The sequence below is a fragment of the Pectinophora gossypiella genome, chromosome 1 (assembly GCF_024362695.1).
Source record: "Pectinophora gossypiella chromosome 1, ilPecGoss1.1, whole genome shotgun sequence".
Taxonomy (NCBI): domain Eukaryota; kingdom Metazoa; phylum Arthropoda; class Insecta; order Lepidoptera; family Gelechiidae; genus Pectinophora; species Pectinophora gossypiella.
In genome coordinates this window covers 16,983,739-17,002,602 of record NC_065404.1, presented here as the reverse complement: position 1 = coordinate 17,002,602, position 18,864 = coordinate 16,983,739, and the positions used below count along the sequence as shown (strand labels likewise).

At 40.8% G+C, this 18,864-nt stretch overlaps 2 protein-coding genes and 1 long non-coding RNA gene across 5 annotated transcripts in view; 2 read left to right on the top strand and 1 right to left on the bottom strand.

Moving 5' to 3' along the window:
* The window catches only part of LOC126370060 (enhancer of mRNA-decapping protein 4), a 28,994-nt gene extending 17,486 nt beyond the window's left edge, over nucleotides 1-11,508 (top strand). For both annotated transcript variants that reach the window (XM_050014719.1, XM_050014711.1), the window contains exons 16-19: nucleotides 408-570; nucleotides 759-879; nucleotides 2,305-2,528; nucleotides 2,751-11,508. In XM_050014719.1, coding sequence (XP_049870676.1) covers nucleotides 408-570; nucleotides 759-879; nucleotides 2,305-2,528; nucleotides 2,751-2,940 — 698 coding nt within the window. In that variant the 3' untranslated portion in view covers nucleotides 2,941-11,508. The remainder of the gene's footprint in view (nucleotides 1-407; nucleotides 571-758; nucleotides 880-2,304; nucleotides 2,529-2,750) is intronic.
* Nucleotides 1-18,864, bottom strand: part of LOC126371195 (uncharacterized) — a 187,759-nt gene that overhangs the window by 116,252 nt on the left and 52,643 nt on the right. The window lies entirely within an intron of this gene.
* Nucleotides 12,494-18,752, top strand: LOC126370528 (enhancer of mRNA-decapping protein 4-like). 2 transcript variants are annotated; one of them, XM_050015424.1, is made up of 9 exons: nucleotides 12,494-12,534; nucleotides 13,026-13,188; nucleotides 14,799-14,934; nucleotides 15,120-15,264; nucleotides 15,517-15,679; nucleotides 16,355-16,490; nucleotides 17,284-17,461; nucleotides 18,188-18,408; nucleotides 18,499-18,752. In XM_050015424.1, the coding sequence occupies exons 2-9, from the start codon at nucleotides 13,047-13,049 to the stop codon at nucleotides 18,677-18,679; spliced, it is 1,302 nt and encodes a 433-aa protein (XP_049871381.1). In that variant the 5' UTR covers nucleotides 12,494-12,534; nucleotides 13,026-13,046; the 3' UTR covers nucleotides 18,680-18,752. The 2 variants fall into 2 exon arrangements, with proteins under 2 accessions (XP_049871381.1, XP_049871372.1); XM_050015415.1 differs by lacking the exon at nucleotides 12,494-12,534 and having other exon boundaries at nucleotides 12,937-13,188.

The following is an 18,864-nucleotide window of genomic DNA, read 5'->3' as shown; positions in this document are numbered from 1 at the left end:
CGGTGGCGACATACCCCAAGAATTACTTTATGATCCCTAGTTTGGTTAGGACTTTGCAGGCTGATCACCTGATTGTCGGAAAGTAAGATGATCCGTGCTTCGGAAGGCACGTTAAGTCTTTGTTCCCAGTTACTACTGATGTAAGTACGTAGTTGTTATATCAGCCATGTCAGAGGCGTTTGGCAGTATGTTTTTTTTTTAAATGTCTAAAGCCCTGTGCCAAGGACTTCTCGCAGCTTCTTTTCCTCGGCTAAAACATGTTGGGGGAAGCTGCAGTAGTATTAGGCGGATGAGACGTTGTGTATAAAACGACGAGTCAAAGTGTAACTATGTTATCTAGTGAATAAAGTTACATTTGAATTGTATTTGTGCATACGTAGTTAGATTGTTGCTTGTGTGTGGTGCAGTCGCGGCCAACACGGAGGCAGCAGCCCGCGCGGCGGCGGAGCGCGGCGGCGCGGCCGCCACGGCGGGGCTGCGCGCCGCGCTGGAGCGCCACGCCGACGCGCTGCAGGCCGCGCAGCCGCCGCACGCGCTGCTGGCCGCCACGCTCAAGGACGTGGCGCACGGGTGCGTACAACGCGGAGGCAGCAGCCACGGCACTGCCATTGGTTTCAACTATAACTATGTAAATGTAAACAATAAAAAACAACAGAAGGGGTGAGATAAATCTGGGTCGGCCGCTGGTGGGAAGCGGAGTGTTACTGTTGTATAGTGGTATAATAGTATGTTGTATGGCGCTCTGTGTCCGCTCACAGTGTGCTGGAGAAGGAGCTGCAGTGGTGGCGCGAGCAGGCGCGCGCGGCCGCTATACAGGCGTCGCGTGCGCACTCGCCCGCCACGCCCGCCGCTAGCCACGTGTCCGCCCTCGACAGACAGGTAACACTACACGAACACATAACACACTACACGAATACATAACAAACACACTACACGAATACATAACATACACTACACGAACACAACACACACTACACGAACACAACACACACTACACGAACACATAATACACAGTACACAAACACAACACACACTACACGAACACAACACATTCTACGCGAACACAACACACACTACACGAAAACATAACACACTGCACGAACACATAACACACACTACACGAACACATAACACACACTACACGAACATATAACACACACTACACGAACACATAACACACACTACACGAACACGTAACACACACTACACGAACACAACACACTCTACGCGAACACAACACACACTACACGAAAACATAACACACTGCACGAACATATAACACACACTACACGAACACATAACACACACTACACGAACACAACACACTCTACGCGAACACAACACACACTACACGAAAACATAACACACACTGCACGAACATATAACACACACTACACGAAAACATAACACACACTGCACGAACATATAACACACACTACACGAACACATAACACACACTACACGAACACGTAACACACACTACACGAACACAACACACTCTACGCGAACACAACACACACTACACGAAAACATAACACACACTACACGAACACACAATACACAGATAAAATACCATCACACCTGTATCCACTATCCACGAATATTTTTTTATGTAACTTAAGCACAATATGGGACTGAAAATAATTTTAAAAATTCTTATAATTTTGCTGACAACGTCTACGATTAGTTCACTTTTGCCTACTTTCAGAGACCACACCGGAATGCACCAAGGAACTGTGTACAAGAGTCATTGCCTTTTCTTTTACAAGTATAACACTTGAAATTATTGTATTGTAGTCGTTTTTAGTTATATAGATTTTAGTTTACCATCAAAACGGCTCATTTCGTAAAATATAGTATTTATTCGTTGTAGGTAATTTTCAGAAATATTTACATGTACTTTTCCTCGAGAAGGTCGAAACATTTTCGAATTTTATTCAACAAAACACTACAATAAAATTTTAAATTTAAATTTGGAACATTAAAAATTAAAAAGATAATTTTACGAAGCTAACATGCAATGTGTTTCGATATTTTTGGGTGAAATTCATTATATTCTGTTTAGACAAATAGACGCACATTGAAGCACTTCATCTAAAAAAGCAATATTGCAATTTGACATTTGCGCATATAAAAGCGCAATGCAATCAAATGGCAAATAGCACTATTGCTTTCTTAGATGAATTGCTTCGATGTGGCCATTTTAAACCTCACTCGGCCGGCGACTGCACTAGCACTTCTAAATACGCCCCCGGGGAACGTGTAAAGCAAGAATCGTCCGTTAAAAAAAAATCTCCCCAACAGATGCAAGTAGCGCAGATCCAGTCGCTGATATCGGGCGGGGACTACAACGGCGCCTTCCAACTGGCGCTGTCGGCGTCGGACCTGGCCCTGGTGGTGTCGGCGTGCCGCGCCGCCGACCCCGGCGCCGTGTTCGGCCCGCCGTGCCAGCTGAAGCAACACGTGCTGCTGTCGCTGGTGCAGCAGCTGGCTGCTGATATGGCTCGCGACACGCCTCTCAAGCATAGGTGAGCGTATACTGTCAATATAATATGACTTTATAGCCTATAACTTCGCCTTAGGGCATAGAACCCCGCCGATTGGCGTGGGTTGAAAATCAGTGTTGCCCTCTGGGTAAATTTTCACTGAACCCTGGCATTTTTTGGTGAGCTGCGGCACCCATATACCTTTATGTTTTCCAACTAAATATTAATGTTTTGTATATTTTAAATTACTATTCTCTCGAACAGATACTTAGAGGAAGCAATAATGAACTTGGACACGTCGAACCCGGTGACAAGAGAGCACCTGCCAACGGTGGTCCGCGAGCTCCAGAAGCAGATCCTGTCGTTCGTGTCGTCGTCCCCCGGGCACGCGCTGGCGCGCCAGTTCCGCATGCTGCTCATGGCCACGGAGTCGCTGGTCAAGGCCTCCGTCTGACGACGGCCGCCGCTGCTGCACTGATCGCACGCGCGCGACCTGACGAGAGTCCACAAGCAAACAAACGTGAACTATTACGTACATAACACACAGTACATTGTGATCGACCGGTCCGATTTGCCGATGTAAGTTTTTAGAAAAATGTATATATAGTTATAAATATAAAGACTCAAAATTCCAAACTGACGCAATAATTAATGTACATATGAAGAAACTTACTTCAATTACCTTGCTCAGGTGATCAATGTCAATTTTAAATATCATACATAAACACACATTTATCGTTTTTTCGTTTCAAAAACAGCATTTTTCACCAGCTTCATATTTAGTTGAAATTTGTTTTGATTTGATTTAAATTGATAGAAAATATAATTTACGACTTTTAGGACGAAATTACTCCCATCATGATACTAGACCAGTTTACTCCGAATGAAGTACATTCGAGTAAACTGGTTCAGTCTCATGAAAACATTGAGGCGAGTAGACTACATTTTTTTTTATAAATGATGGAAACTCGCCCGCAGGCCAGTTAGCGGGGGATTTTCCACGTAACCCCAAAAAAACTACAATAATACTTGAAAACACATACAAAACGGAGAATAACTCAAATCATTGTTGATTTTCAATATTTGTGACAAAGACATTACACTATACAGCCTGAGGTGTTAAGACCCAAAGTCATTTTAAAAACCAAACCCTACTAACTATTGTGCCTGGAAATCTGGTCAGTAGAAGGCTAATCAAAAGTGTAAATAAAGACTTATTAGTGACACCAGTGTTGCAAACTCATAAAATTCACGCGACTTGACATTAACTAGTGTTTAGTATAAAAAAGTGATTAAGTGAAAGTGATAAAAATAACGATTTTACTACTTTTCTACGGAGGTGGTTGTGGTAAAGTTGTCTATAAGTTACATGTCTTATAACAAATAAGGCTAGAAGTTATACGTAACTTGAATAATGTAGATATTTCTTCGTGTAAAATTGTTTTTGTAACGCTATTAGTTAGTATTTCGACTACCGTCATATGTGGTTAGCAATGCCCCTAATGGGGTATTTAACCCAATTTGCCCCAGAATACCCTTTGGTTGGTATCAATGGGGATTTTCGGCAATGAATCATCTCTATTAGCTATTAGTAATTCACTCATATACTATTGTACTTTAAAATATATTTAGTTTATCTCCTCATTCTCATTTTGACATTTTTTTTTTTTTTTTAAATGGTGGTTTCTTATTCCAGCATTGTTTATAGACTCTTAAGTGCTGGCAATGAAAGTGATATTTTATCTTATAATTAATATGTTAATATTATTAATTTGTTTGCGATATTGACACTGATTAGTTAAATTTACTACTTGCTTGAATATACAACGCAAGTTGAAAGTCAGTGCTCAATATCAATGTACAGCCACGAGCATTAATATGTATACACTTCGGTACCATGACGTAGTTGACTTTGCTAACCATAGATTCACTACTACTGTAGATTGAACATCAGCGCTCAAAAAGTGGGACGCAAAGTTACTGTTAATATAGCGACGTTGACAGTACTTTACCTCAGTGCGCGATTAGGCGCCGAACAGTCAACACGGGGAAACGCGTGGTAAAAACTTGCTAAAATAGAAGCTCAAAGCGAAAAAAGAAGGATGGAACATCATATTTCTCTAGCAATATCAAGTACCCACTTTAGAACTATGTCGCTTTATCATATTTGACATTTAATGAGACTTGCGGTTTAATTTGTGAAAAAAGTTAATGTGACATGATTTCAAAGTATTAACATATTAGTACTCGTGACCGTACATGAGTGTTCATGACTGTACGTATATTATGTAAATGGCAATAGTGCTGAATCCTGTAGACACTATCTAATTTTATTTCAAGTTATACCTGTCATTTTCTTATCCGCCAAAAAGGAAAGGGACGGGTAATCGACAGGCATGAAATGTATGAAACACACGTCAATTTTAGGCAGGATATTTAATTTAAAACCCTCCCAAATTTTGTATTGGCGGATTTAAGACAGAATTAAGTTGACAGCACACGTCAAACGGGTTACATACCCGCGAGATGCCTATTTTATTCGCTTGGGATATCCATAACATACATAACATAAACAGCCTATATAATTATGTCCCACTGCTGGGCACAGGCCTCCCCTCAATCGACCGGAGGGGGTATGGAGCTTACACCACGCTTCTCCAAAGCGGGTTGGTGGAGGTGTTTTTATGTTTTTATATTCCCGGGATATTCATTTTAAAATTAACAGTTGTCAATCATCCGTCTCTTTCCTTTTCGGCAGATACGAAAATGACGGGTATAACTTAAAATAAAATTAGGAGGTGTCTGCAGAAATTGGGGCCATTCTTAATATAAAATCTCTTACTCTCCATGTTTATTTGTTTATTCCTAGTAACAGATGAGATGATACACTGGCAAGATTGTAAATGAGCATTATGGTGTTAGAGACGGCGCTACTAATGACTAGATAGATAGGACTATAGTCCTACCCCACTGCCAGTACGCTGTCTAATTCAATGTATAAAAAGTTAGGATTTAGGCTATGGTCAGAGTAGATAATCCGCGGCGTAGAAGTTGAACAAATATGGCGGCCGTCCGCGCAGGTAGCGTCCATGGTTGTCATGGTTACGCGCTGCCTTTCGCGTCCCTCAGTCACTGCGATTCAACGTCATGTACGGTCACGAGCATTAATATGTATACACTTTGGTACCATGTCACATTAACTTTTTTGACAAATTGAACTGTAGGTCTCACTAAATGTCAAATATGTTAGTGCGACAGAGTCCTAAAGTGGGTACATTATATTGCTCATGACTGTACTAGGTTCAAGATAAATTATGAAATTCTAATTAAATAAAGACAAATCTAAAACTAACGAAAAACATTTTCTTTTTTTCTATATAACTTATTTATCAATTTTAATCGAGAAAAACGTCGACTTTTATCACGTTTTCTATGACGTCCCAGTGTTCTTTTTCATACAAATTCCAAAATAATTTAGTTTTTTGATGTTTAGTAAGAAAAGTAACAGATTTAAATAGTTGGAAACTAGCCTATTGTTCAACTTATACCACACACCGGACACTCCATACAAAACTCTCATTCTCACCGTGTGCCGCCTAACGCGTAAGTACGAGCGAGACAGATGTCCTCGCTCCCCCTTACTCCTTAGAGACTTTCGACCACATAAGACTAAAGTAAAACCCAGAGCGGGTGACGTAAATCTAGCTACGAATTAGTGCGAGGCGGAGAATGACCGTTTTACACGCAGTATTATTCTTTATTATATGCTTATTCGCCGCGGATATAAGTCTTTTTAGTAATTATGAGTTCGTCATTATTTTAAATAAATTGCAATATGGGGCCTACTCTTAGACTAATTTTCTTAAATTTTATACATTGAATTAGGAGATTAGTTTTAATAGCAATTTTCACATCCTAAACAGATATCTACACATTACTAACATTGTAACGTTAGATTCTTTTAGGACCCTGTCGCATCAACACATTTGACTTTGTGTGAGATTTTGTTTTAATTGTTCAAATAAGTGAATGCGACATGGTTCTACTTATTATTTTTCGTGACCGAGTTGGGCTCATGCTGAATGATATCTGTATTATATACAACTATGTTTTTTGTTCCATTATTATTTTGAAGAAATACATTATCTTCTCCTTTATAATATAAGTAAGATTTAGATATAAGAGAATAGCTAGTATATGCGACTGCTATTAAATACTAATGTACAAATTGACATTTTGATCTACTCGATTTACGATAACGAAAATTCATTGTTTGATTCCTATATTTTTTAATTATGTTTTCTTTTTTTTTGTCGTACGGTGTTTTATCTTGGGACTTTATTGCGGTACTCGTTTTAAGCAAAACAGGATACATCTATTTTGGATCTTGTTTCAATAGAAATAAGCTAAAATGTAACGGAAACCACCTGTCTCACCGAGGTGTGCCTTACGGGGAAGGTAGCACCACAAGTCAAAGAGAGACTTCATGTCGAAGTCCTAAGGTGGATGTGATGAACAGAGCGTCCCTACGTCCTAAGTAAAACAGAGCGCCACTCGCCATATTAGAAAGGTTGCCGCCGTACAGTCATGAGCAATATCATGTACCCACTTTAGAACCCTGTCGCACTATCATATTTGACATTCAATGAGATTTACTGTTTAATTTGTCAAAAAAGTTAATGTGACATGGTTTCAAAGTGTATACATATTAGTGCTCGTGACCGTATATGTAACAGTTTCTATTTTGACAGGTAGAATCCTGTCCTGTGATTGGCTAAAATGGTTAGAATGAAGAGAAATCTACCTATTTCTCTCATCAGTTGTCGCTAATGTTGCGTGTTTTTAAATTTTGACAGTTCCCCATATATTTTTTTTGTTTTGCTTATATTTTCGTTTCATGCGGAAAGCCACGGGAGCTCCGTGGTTCCTTCGCAATGAAAATCTGCACATTGACCTAGGTCTGCCAACCATTGCCCAATGGCTCAAATTAGCTTCCAAACGTTTTTTCGATTCTGCTCCGCACCACCCAAATCCCCTGGTAGTTGCGGCTTCCGAGTACATTCCGCTTAGGGACGGTACTGAAAAGTATCGGCGCCCGAAGGACGTAATATACGATCCCGACGACCCGATTACTCTAGCCATAGAGGCAGCCAATCAGCTCGCGACACCAAACACTTCAGGACCCCGATACCGACCCCGCCGGCGTGGTCGACGATTTCCCTCATTCAGCGCTTATCGCTATCGACCCACTAGGGTCGATTAATTCTTTCAAATATTTTTCCTCTCAGACGACGCCCTGAGCCGAGGTTCGCGCCCAACTGGGCACCCTCAGGCCTGTTGTCTTAAACGTTGTACCGGGTGAGAGCCTTCAGCGCTCCCCATTTGTCCGGCCAAGTAGTTAATGCCATCTGCGGCAAATCTACAATAAGTCACGTCAAAAAAAAAAAAAAAAAAAGCTTATATTTTCACACTACAACCCTTTGTGCAGCATTTAACTGCAAAATCATAGTGTTATATTTCTTCCCTAGAGATCAGACAGAAGTTATTTTTGTAACTCATCATTCAGATGAGATACACTCCACGTTGCTCCACATGTTATAGCAATTCATCACGAATCTGAGCTGGATAGTATGGAGAACTGTCAAAATTTAGGAACACTCAACAGTGCTGCCGCCTACATTTGGGATCGGCAAACGCGCGATACTGAAACGAAAAGTGTGTCGTGCAATTATTTTGGTAGGTTCTAAAAATACACGTGATAAAGGATTGGGGGGGTAGTCTTGAATCTCACCATGTATCACCAAGGGTGAGGGGGGGGTTAAAAAATGCCGAAAAAAACATCACATGATTAATGGACGGCCCCTTTGAGCTTCTACCACCTTACAAATAAAAAATAAACCAGGGATGAACGTGGATTTAAGTATTTGACAGCCAAAGTTCAGTCGAATTGTATGATAATTGGATTAAATTTTGCTTGGCTGTCAAATACTTAAACCCACGTCCATCCCTGGTTTATTCTTCATTTGTATGGTGGCTAGTGTTTATCCTCATTGACACGAGTTGATACTTTGAATCAATCGCAGGATAGGATTTCTATGTGTCAAAACAAATGCTGAGCTACGTGTAGCTCAGCCTAATCGTGATTAGGCTTCAGTTTTACTGCGGGTAGTTTTTATATACATTTTGAAGACTATTGAAACTAGCGTCGTCGAGCTATCGATAATTCAGTCCCACGGTACAACATGATTTGAGGATGTGCGTTGTCTGTACTCTTTAGCCATATTCACTGCCATGCTTCATTGTATTTTCTCGTCTTTCGTTTAATTCCAATTAGTAGTAAGTTGACCTAAACACGTTTAACACTCCACTTATCTTTATATAAAGAACATTGATTGCGCGTCTACTTTAGCGTACGGAGCATCGTCATATAGAACGGCAACTCTCCGCTCCCCACCAGTGGCTGAGCTAGGTTTACTTTAGTCTTCAATCGCCTTCAGTCAAAACGTCACACACACAGATGCGCGTGGTGTGCGTCAAGCTAGCGGCCTCAAAAAAAAATGGGCACGAAAAAATAATTTCAACAACAAATGTATGACATAGGTTATAATGACTTTTTGACATATTTCTACAAAGAGAATCAGGTCCAAATTATGATGGTAGGGAGTACTATTTCGTACGAGTTTATTGACATTAGTTACAAACTGAAGTATGCAAGCGTTCCCTAGATAATAGGTATTTTCAAAATGTCAAGCCAGCGGGATCAAAGAACTGCCTTTATAACTTTGGAACCGTTGAAGTACTAATTTCGGTATTTTGCAGGGGGTGAGTACTATTTCGGTAGTATTTTTTGGCGTTTAAATCAAAGCGAAAGACCTTGTCGTTAACTCTCGCCAAATTTCACTCACCGTCAAGCTAGCAAGTGCAATAAAACATGGCTATAAATCCAGAACCGTAATGGTACTAATTTTTTTACAACAGGTACTATTTTTTTCAATAAGAGTACTATTTTTTGGTATGGTCAAATTATTTTTTCGTGCCCTTTTTTTTTGAGGCCGCTAGCTTGACGCACACATGCGCGTGTACGATAACGTCAATGTGTAGTGTCTGTGTAAAACTAGGTGCTTTTGTATGAAGAGACCGGGGTGTTGGTAAAAACACCTCCACCAACCCGCAGTGGGCAGCGTGGTGGAGTATGCTCCATACCCCGTCCAGTTGATTAAAGGGAGGCTTGTTCCCAGCAGTGGGATGTACATAGGCTGTTTATCTTATGACCGGAGTGAGCCATCGCTTACAAATTACTGATTTGCCATACCAATGTCTGGCGCAGATTGTATATAATAATCTATACAAAGCAAGAAAGCGTAAGCCCTGGCCGGGAGCGGATTTATGTGGGAACATAACAGCATCACGCCTGTATTGCTAAAGGGTTAGGCAGATATACAGGGTGTAAGTGACATCGTAACGAATACCGAGGGAGATGATTCAGACCATGTTTCTGAGTTGATATCCGAAAATTCCACTTGATATCAACTCAGAATCATGGTCTGAATCATCCCTTAAAGTTTTCGTTACGATGTCACTAACACCCTGTATATACGCCCACTTCTCGCCAGCTATATTAAGTGTACTGCTCCTATTCTGCTCAAATAGGCGCGCAAGTGTAAAATATACCGGTATATTTCTATCAATCTGCATTGTCTGTGCCAAAGCAAACAATAAAATATATCTCATATCCAAAACCATTGTCATTGTTAACTGTAAATGCCTGAAGTTAATAGAAAATAATACGTTTTAGTTTACTATTGACGAAAATTCTTAAGTTGATTTTTGTTTCCGACATGTATTGACGACGATGGAATATTCGAGAATAACACATTTTTGGTTTATCTACGACACAGGCCCTGCCTATCGGGGTAAGTTAATGTATCTCTACCTCATCTCTTGGTGTCTCATTTTATCTGCGCGCGCACCTTACTCCTCTAAAGCTTACGGCCTTTTAGACTAAAGCAAGGAAAAATACAAAGTATAGAACGTCAACTTTCCGCTCCCCACCAGCGGCTTAGCTAGGTTTACCCCGATCCCCCCTCCCCCCTCGGTCTTACTTTAGTCTTCAATCGCGTGGGTGTCACAGTCAATGTGTAATATCTATGTAAAATGACGTGTTTTTGTATGAAGTGTCCGGGGTGTGACTACAGTAAGTAATAACTGTGGCTAAAGTAAAGAAGACGTAGGATCTCAGCTTCGAGACTGCCCTCAAGGTCATGTAAATGTGATAGTTCTTATATAAAAACATAGACCTGAGCATGATCTTGAGGGCAGTCTCAGCTGGGATTCGTTTATTAATACCACCCCTAGAGTGGGTGAGGCGCCCGACAAGAATTGGTGCGCGGCGAAGTTGCCGTTCTGTACGTAGTATTATTCTTTAGTCTATGTCCATACTTAAACGTTGACCACGACAGGCAAAACTCGCGGCCGTAACTCTTATGGGGTTGATTAGTTCAATAAAGTTGAGCCACTATTCACCAGAGAATCACTCGCAGATTAAATCAATAGGTTTATTTTGTCGTCGTCAAAAAGTGTTATCTAAACGAGGATTATTGTTATTAAAATTAATTATAAAAAGCACTGGTGCCGATTCTGCCAGTTATATTTTTTTTAAACTTGTTTTTCGCCATGGGGAAAGGCAAAGGCTAAGCCGTGCAGCCTACTGGCCGTTTTTTTTTTTTAAGTTTGACAGCTCCTAAAATATTGTCCTTAGAGTACATGTCCTAAAGACAAACATAGAGCTACTTTTAGGGCTGTCAAAATAAAAAAGTTTTCTAATTCGGCACCAATGTTCAATTGTGTTTATTTTTCTTTTTACGTTATTTCAACTTTTTAATTATAATGTACGGACACATGCTCATAATAATGTGACGTCCATTGAAATGATTATTAAGTTCGAATTTTTCAAATGGTACTCCTTTAATGTTAAACTGATCAAAGTATTTAAGGATTCGTAATAAAAACTGTTTGAAATTAACACTGTTTTTTATTTATTTATTACACAACCGTAATAATTCTGAAACATTTTATACCCTATTTGGCCCTGCGCAGACGACAGACTATCCGTGACGCACTTTTTAGTCTGTGAAAATATAACCTATGCAATTATATGCAGTAACGCACACGACGCGCAAAAAGTCCGGCGCACAAAAAATCCGTGTAATTCGGGCAGACCGCACCGCGCCGCGGCGCGCCGCTCCGCACAAAAAGTGTGTGAAAAAAATTGAACGTTTGCTTCAACGCACGCTAACGCAGACGGCGCACACTTTAGTCGGCAATCTGCATTTGCTAGGGGTGGACGACGTAACGCACGCAATCTATTATCTTTATTTTGCCGGATGTTGTTTCAGAATTGAATGTTTAGTATGGAACTGTCCCTTCAGTAATCTTTCCGAAAGTATAGGATGTACCCAAAATTCTCTATTTCTTCTTCTTTTTCTGTACTTCATGTACAAAATAATACTTCGCGATCTCTGCACGATTTCCATAGCGTCTACGTCCCTACAGCTCTGCTGACAAAATGCTCGAAGATGTACGTCGTGTGCGTTGAGTCTGTGAAAAATCCGCGACCGACTTTTTGCGCGCCATGCAGACTTATTGTGCGCCGCAGACTCGATTGCACAAAGAGTGTGCCGTCTGTGCAGGGCCTTTAACGTTGCATAATTAGAGTGACACATCTCTTTAATACCAAGGCGTATACGTATGCATTTAGTTCAAAAGAGATATGTTTATAGTCTCTTTTGCACTAGGCAGTGTATTATATCGCTGTACTGCTCTCATTTTAAATATATCAAGTACGTTAAATAGGGTAATAAATACGATAAATAAATAATACACGAAACAAAATACGAATGGAATAGGTACTTTCCCAAAAGTAAAAAACAAAGAATCACTGATAAATCTCGATAATTCCTAAGTAATAAAACGTAAACTAAAAGAAATGTTTACAAAACACAGTGCCCGCGTTACTTTGTATTACTAAGTAGCAGCTGTTTTGTAATAAGTAAGTACCTATTTTATCAAAGCGTGTTTTTAAATTTGTTACAAACCTTTTTTGGACAACAGACAGTCATAATACTATTATGGTCCCTATTCCTGCAGACATCCTAATTTTATATTAATTCCGTCCCGTCATCCCGTCATTTACTTATCCACCGAAAAGAAAAGGGATGGGTAATCGCCAGTCATAAAATTTATGGAATTAACACGTTAAAATAATCGTTCGTACGTTTTAAAAAAAAAAAACATTTAAAAACCCCTCCTTAAATTTCGTCATAAACCCCTCTTTAAAGTCATCATCATCATAACCTGATAAACGCTGAGGGAGGGTAGACCGAAAAAAAATAGTCTCAACCTTCGGCACTTCTGGACATTCCATTATGATTATTGTCAAGTAAACATTGCGGGTAGAAGGGAAAAATCGTAATCACACATCAATACCATCCACGAGTTTAACCCAACAATCTCAAAAACATGTCTACACAATCTATGAAGCGTTGCCACTCAGACGACCCGATGACTTCAAGTTTCTACTCCCGGCGAGGAAGTCACACCAGCGAGTCCTCAGCAGAGGTCGTCGACTCGACTGACTCCGAGTGTTTTGATGATAACAAGGAAGTGTTCGGTGTCCTCGAGCAGAAGGTGGATCGTTTGAATGGTTAGTACTTACTTACCTACATATTATGTTAGAATACAAAAACGCTTTATTACATATATAAACACAACACTAAAAAAATACATATAAGTGACAAGACGGCTTCCGTGGTCCAGTGGTTTGAGCGTTCGTCTCACGATCCACAGGCCCCGGGTTCGAATCCCGGTGGGAACACATCACAAAAATCACTTTGTGATCCCTAGTTTGGTTAGGACATTACAGGCTGATCACCTGATTGTCCGAAAGTAAGATGATCCGTGCTTCGGAAGGCACGTTAAGCCGTTGGTCCCGGTTACTACTTACTGGTGTATGTATTTAGTCGTAACATGAGCCATGTCAGGGGCCTTTGGCGGGTCAATAGTGACTCTGACACCAGGGTTGATGAGGTTGGTACTCCACCTCACAATCCACACGATAGAAGGAGAAGAAGTGACAAGAGAAGCACAATCGGCCTTATTGCTAAATAGTAAATAATGCAATATAACATAAAATGATCTACGTAAAACATGAAGGATACTATAAACAAACCTAATATCTACTTAAAATATCTTCTTCTTCTAATCCTTTTATCCCCTGTTGGGATGTAGGGCTGGAATAACAGATTTCCACTCCTCGCGATCTTTTGCAGCCTCTGTAGCTTGCTCCCATGATATGCCGAGCGTTTATTTATTTATTTCTTAAGGAAAGCTAACAGCACGGAATCTTAAATAAATACGTACAAACATAAGCCAGAATGAGGCCAATTATAAGCTTCCACATAGAGAACTTAATTAAATCAAAAGAGAGTTAGGTCTACTTACAAAATTAAATAATGAATTTAAATACTCGCTGCTGAGTTTACTAATATAAACTATACCAATATATAAACTAGAAAAAAATGCTGTCATCACTGCAGAGTCGATTGAATGTAGTAGTTGCTCTCACAAGGAAAGAGTTTTTCCTGTAAACAGTCCTAGCACTGGGGATCGTAAAAATTGGACGTGGTTTAAGTAGTCTGCCCGGAGCGCTGAGCCCGACTTTAGATAGGAGAAGTGGGGAGTCAGCGAGACCTCTCACAATCTTGGCCAAGAGGATTACATCTGCGATGTCACGACGACTTTTTAAAGGAAGAAGATGAAATCGTGCACAACGGTCCGGATAGGCAACCCTTGGAATTTATTTGTTTATAACTCTCTGTCAACCGAACGTCGCCAGGTCTCTTTGGGCCGCCCAAAATACATACATAAATTATACAAAAAACGTTACATGTTAATACAAAGACCTGGGGGTCCCGCACGGGAGAAATAGGGTGGAGTATGCTCATATCCCCTCCGGTTGATTGAGGGGAGGCCTGTGCCCAGCAGTGCGACCTATATAGGCTGCTTATGTGTGATATGCCGGGTGATTCAGTAAGCCACGGCTTAGCTGGCGATATGAAAGCACTTCAAATCCGCATACGACGCCCACTGCTGGGCATAGGCCTCCCCCAATGATCTCCACGACGATCGGTCCTGCGCTGTCCGCATCCAGCGGCTTCCCGCGACCTTCACCAGATCGTAACAAATGTCAAATTGCAGGATTGCTTTTTAGATGAATTTCTTCAATGTGGTCTATTGTCCTTTATGTGTCCCTAGATCTTTTCCTGGAACAATGCAGACTTTTAACTGAAATAAAAGAAGAACTGCATGAGTCTAAAACAATGGTGGACAAATCCGAGTTCGCGCAGAATAAATTCCTCAACGAACTGATGAAAAAAACTATAGCGGAGAGGTAAGTTATCAGTTATATAAGTGAAACATACTTAAGTACTTACTTACTTATAATAATATACGTAACAATTATCAGTGATCTGATAACATATTATACATGTATTATTCATGTTTTATTGTTATTCACTCAGTCCAGCACACACTATTTATAACTTATACAGTAATAGTAATATGTTTATCCGAAAGCTCCTCAAAGCTGAAGGAGCTGGAGCCGCCAGCGGAGCCCTACAACAGCCGCTCGCGCAGCCTGCTCGCCGCCATCGAGACCAAGCAGACCTTCTGCCTCGACCGGGAACTGAAGGAGGCGCTCACTGACTTGCTGCAGACCGATGTGAGTTCAGTTGGGTGACCACAAAAAAAAGTTTTCATCTCGAGCTCCTCCGTGCTTCGGAAGGCACGTTAAGCCGTTGGTCCCAGCTGCATTAGCAGTCGTCAATAACCATCAATCCGCACCGCGTGATGGTTTAAGGCCCGTTCTCCCTAACCATCCATAGGGAAGGCCCGTGCCCCTGCAGTGGGGACGTTAATGGGCTGGTGATGATGACGCCCCCACCTATAGTCAAAGTTCAATAAAACTTGAAAGGAGCTGAAAGAGAGGATGGTGTCAGCGACGACGTCGGCGCTGGGCGAGGTGATGCGCAGCAGTGTGGCCCGCGAACTGCCGCGGCTGTACGGGCCGCTGCTGCAGCGCCAGCGCCGCCTGCCGCGACAGCTGGCCTCCACGCTTGCACGCAGCTTCGCTCAGCGTGAGTACCAACATGATACTTACTGTTTACTGAATGTTTGCAAACGCCGCGGTTCTACTTATCGCCCGCGAAGAGATAATGGCCCCGATTCCTGCAGACACATCCTAATTTTATAATTCTTAAGGGGCCTCTACGTGTTGGCTTCGGCCCCACGCACGCCTTCCACAAAAGTCCGGGACTCCATAGGCCCGAGATATGGAAACGACATACAAATAATAATAAAACACTTTATTGCACACAAAGTTATAAAACATTTACAGGATGAACTTATTCTAAGGCGGGTAAAGGCGGCCTTATCGCTAAGAACGATCATTTAACGCATTTTTTTAACTTTGGTATATCTGTCATTTTCGTATCCGTTGAAAAGGAAACTGTTAATTTTAAAATGAATGTATAACCCGGGCGAATAAAATAGGCATCTCGCTCATATGCTACCCGTTTGACGTGTGCTGTCAACTTATTTCTGTCGGGTTTTTAGCCAATATAAAATTTTGGAAGGATTTTTTACATTTCTGCCTAAAATTGACGTGTGTTCCATAAATTTTATGCCTGTCGATTATCCGTCCCTTTCTTTTTCAGCAGATATGAAAATGACAAGTATAACTTAAAATAAAATTAGATGGTGTGTACAGGAATCATTACCTAGATTGATGCAATGAATGATTTGATTCCCAGTGGAAGCACACTCGACCCAACTAGCCAACTCAATCTGCCGCGTGACGAGGTCCCTGCGCCGGGCGCTGGACCGGCATCAGAGCCTGCTGGAGACCAGCGCAGATGGCAACTCCATTCTACGATCTATTGTTGAGGAGTAAGATATCATAGCCAGTATACTAGTTTGCCAAGTAGTTAATGCCAAAAAATAGAAAATCTACTATAAGTCACGTCAAAAAATAGGTCTATTACCTAAGGTACCTATATCTGCCTGTCTACCGTCGCACATCGGCTAGGTATCGCCATACATTTTATACCTATAATACCCAAAGCATTGGGCCCAATTGATCGCATAGTGTGTTAAGAAGTGTTAGGACTTGAAACGTGAAAGGGTGCGGTTCTTCGAACACCGGAAGTCAATATAATTCTCTAAAAATATTCTACAATTTTGTGTATTATCGCAAATATCTTTGGCGGCGAGGATGTGCTGCCTGCATGTTAATTATGTGCACGTCTGTAACTGATGCAAGCACTGGTCTTAAGAAGGTTATACAATTGTAGTGTGTTTGTACTTAGTGTTGATGTGCCTAATAAATAAATAAATAAAAAGGATATTTTCGGGGTACCGAACAGAGCAAAGAACCCCGCTGCTAGCCACAAATTGGTAGTGTGATTAGGGATCGACGATTCACTTGAGTCATGATGGATGTTGCATAATATGCGTCTCTCTGTGTAAACTTCATTATCGCGTTTCAGGACTGCATTATTGAATGATGGCGCCATCTGTTGCATGTAGGAACTAGCTGGCGTAAGTTGGCGACATACATAAGTTCGAATCGGAAATTTGCAGAAAGACATAAGATTCTAAAATATTTTTACGTTAACGGTAATGATAATGACTTCCGGTGTTCGAGGAACTACCCGCAAACACGCACTCCAAATTCCTCTAGAACATTGCAGAAAGAAATGCAGGAGTGGCGCCGCCTGGCGTTAGACACGTTGCTTCCAGTGGACAATGACAGTGTGGGGTGTGAGTGGGCCGAGCGCGGGGCGACGCCTCCGCCCCTGGAGTACCCCGGCAGCCCGCCGCAACCTGCCCACCCCGATAGCTCTATCATTGATCAGTTGGTAAGCTATTTGTTTATTTAACTTGTCATTGAAACAAAAACCACACATTTCGTATCTCTTACAGCGTACACTTTAGAAAACGTAACAAGAACTTCTGAAGTTGAAGGTCGACGGCACAGATCAACTTATTTGCATGAGTGTAGACGGAACGATGAATGGACAGAGAGAGATGGCACTGGAAGAATACGAAATAACACATAATTGTTGTCCTTGTCTCGCACAGGCGGGTGACAAATAATCTTTAGATAAGTTTATTAGGTATTTGCTATCAAACAGAGTACGCGCCGTATTAATAGGGTAGGTTCCAACTACTTAGTCACATCTTGCTCAAATCAGTTACTCTTTACTAAACGTCAAAACACGAAATTACTAAGGAAATTGTATGAAAAAGCTTTGAAAAAGCACACTGTGACGTCTTAGAAAAACGGGATAAAATGTAGGTCTTCTTATTACGTTTTCTTGATTAAAATTCATAAAGAAGTTAAACTGAAAAATTAAATGTTTTCGCTAGATTTAAATCTGTTTTTATTTAATAATCAGAATTTCATAATTTATCTCGAATCTAGTATCTAGTAAAATCATCTTTACGTCTTGCTAGCTCAGACTCAGAAAAATCAGACGAGCAGATCAGGATTTTGTTAGCGGTTTCATTCAAAATTCCTCCCTTTTGTCCCGCTTTTCCGATTCTGTGTAAGGCTAGCTCTATTGTAATTTTTCTCTTTTTAGATGAAAACAGCGGAGATAAACAAGCAGATTCAAGATGGCGAAGTAAACAGCGCGTTCGAGCGCGCGCTCTCTGCTGCAGACTTGTCACTAGTAATGGCCGCATGTCGCGCGGCAGAAGTTGCTCAAGTATTTGTGCCTTGTCGTCTAGAGCAAAACACCCTGCTATCCCTTGCTCAACAACTGCCCACCGACATGGTGCATGACACACAGCTCAAATGCAGGTAGGCGCAAATTATTTTAATGATATTATAATAAATAATTGATATACTTAATGGTTGTCAATGAAAATAAAATGTTTTTTTTTCTTCCAGATATCTAGAAGAAACTCTTCTGAATCTAAATCCATTGCACCCTGTTACTCGAGCTCATCTACCTCTAGTTGTTGGAGAAATAAGGAAACATCTTACTCAGTTTCTGGCCAAGTTTCCAAGCCACCTCGCCAACCGAAGAATCATGTTGATCTTAATGGCTGCTGATAATTTGTTAAAATAAAATAAACATATATTTCGAAATAATCGAAGTTATGTACGTTTTCGTATACCATTTACTATATTTTTTTATTAAATATTTTTATATCCCACTCGGCTGTATAATTTCTTACGCACGTGCATGTACCCATTTAGTTTTATTAAAAATATACAATAATTACTCTGTTCTCTTTGCCAGACGGACAAATG

Excerpts from the sequence above, each read along its gene's own strand:
- LOC126370528 (XM_050015415.1), top strand. The coding sequence starts at position 13,005 with ATGTCTACACAATCTATGAAGCGTTGCCACTCAGACGACCCGATGACT. Across the intron at positions 17,462-18,187 it reads GCTCTATCATTGATCAGTTG|ATGAAAACAGCGGAGATAAA; the intron begins GTAAGCTATTTG and ends TTCTCTTTTTAG. Across the intron at positions 18,409-18,498 it reads GACACACAGCTCAAATGCAG|ATATCTAGAAGAAACTCTTC; the intron begins GTAGGCGCAAAT and ends TTTTTCTTCCAG.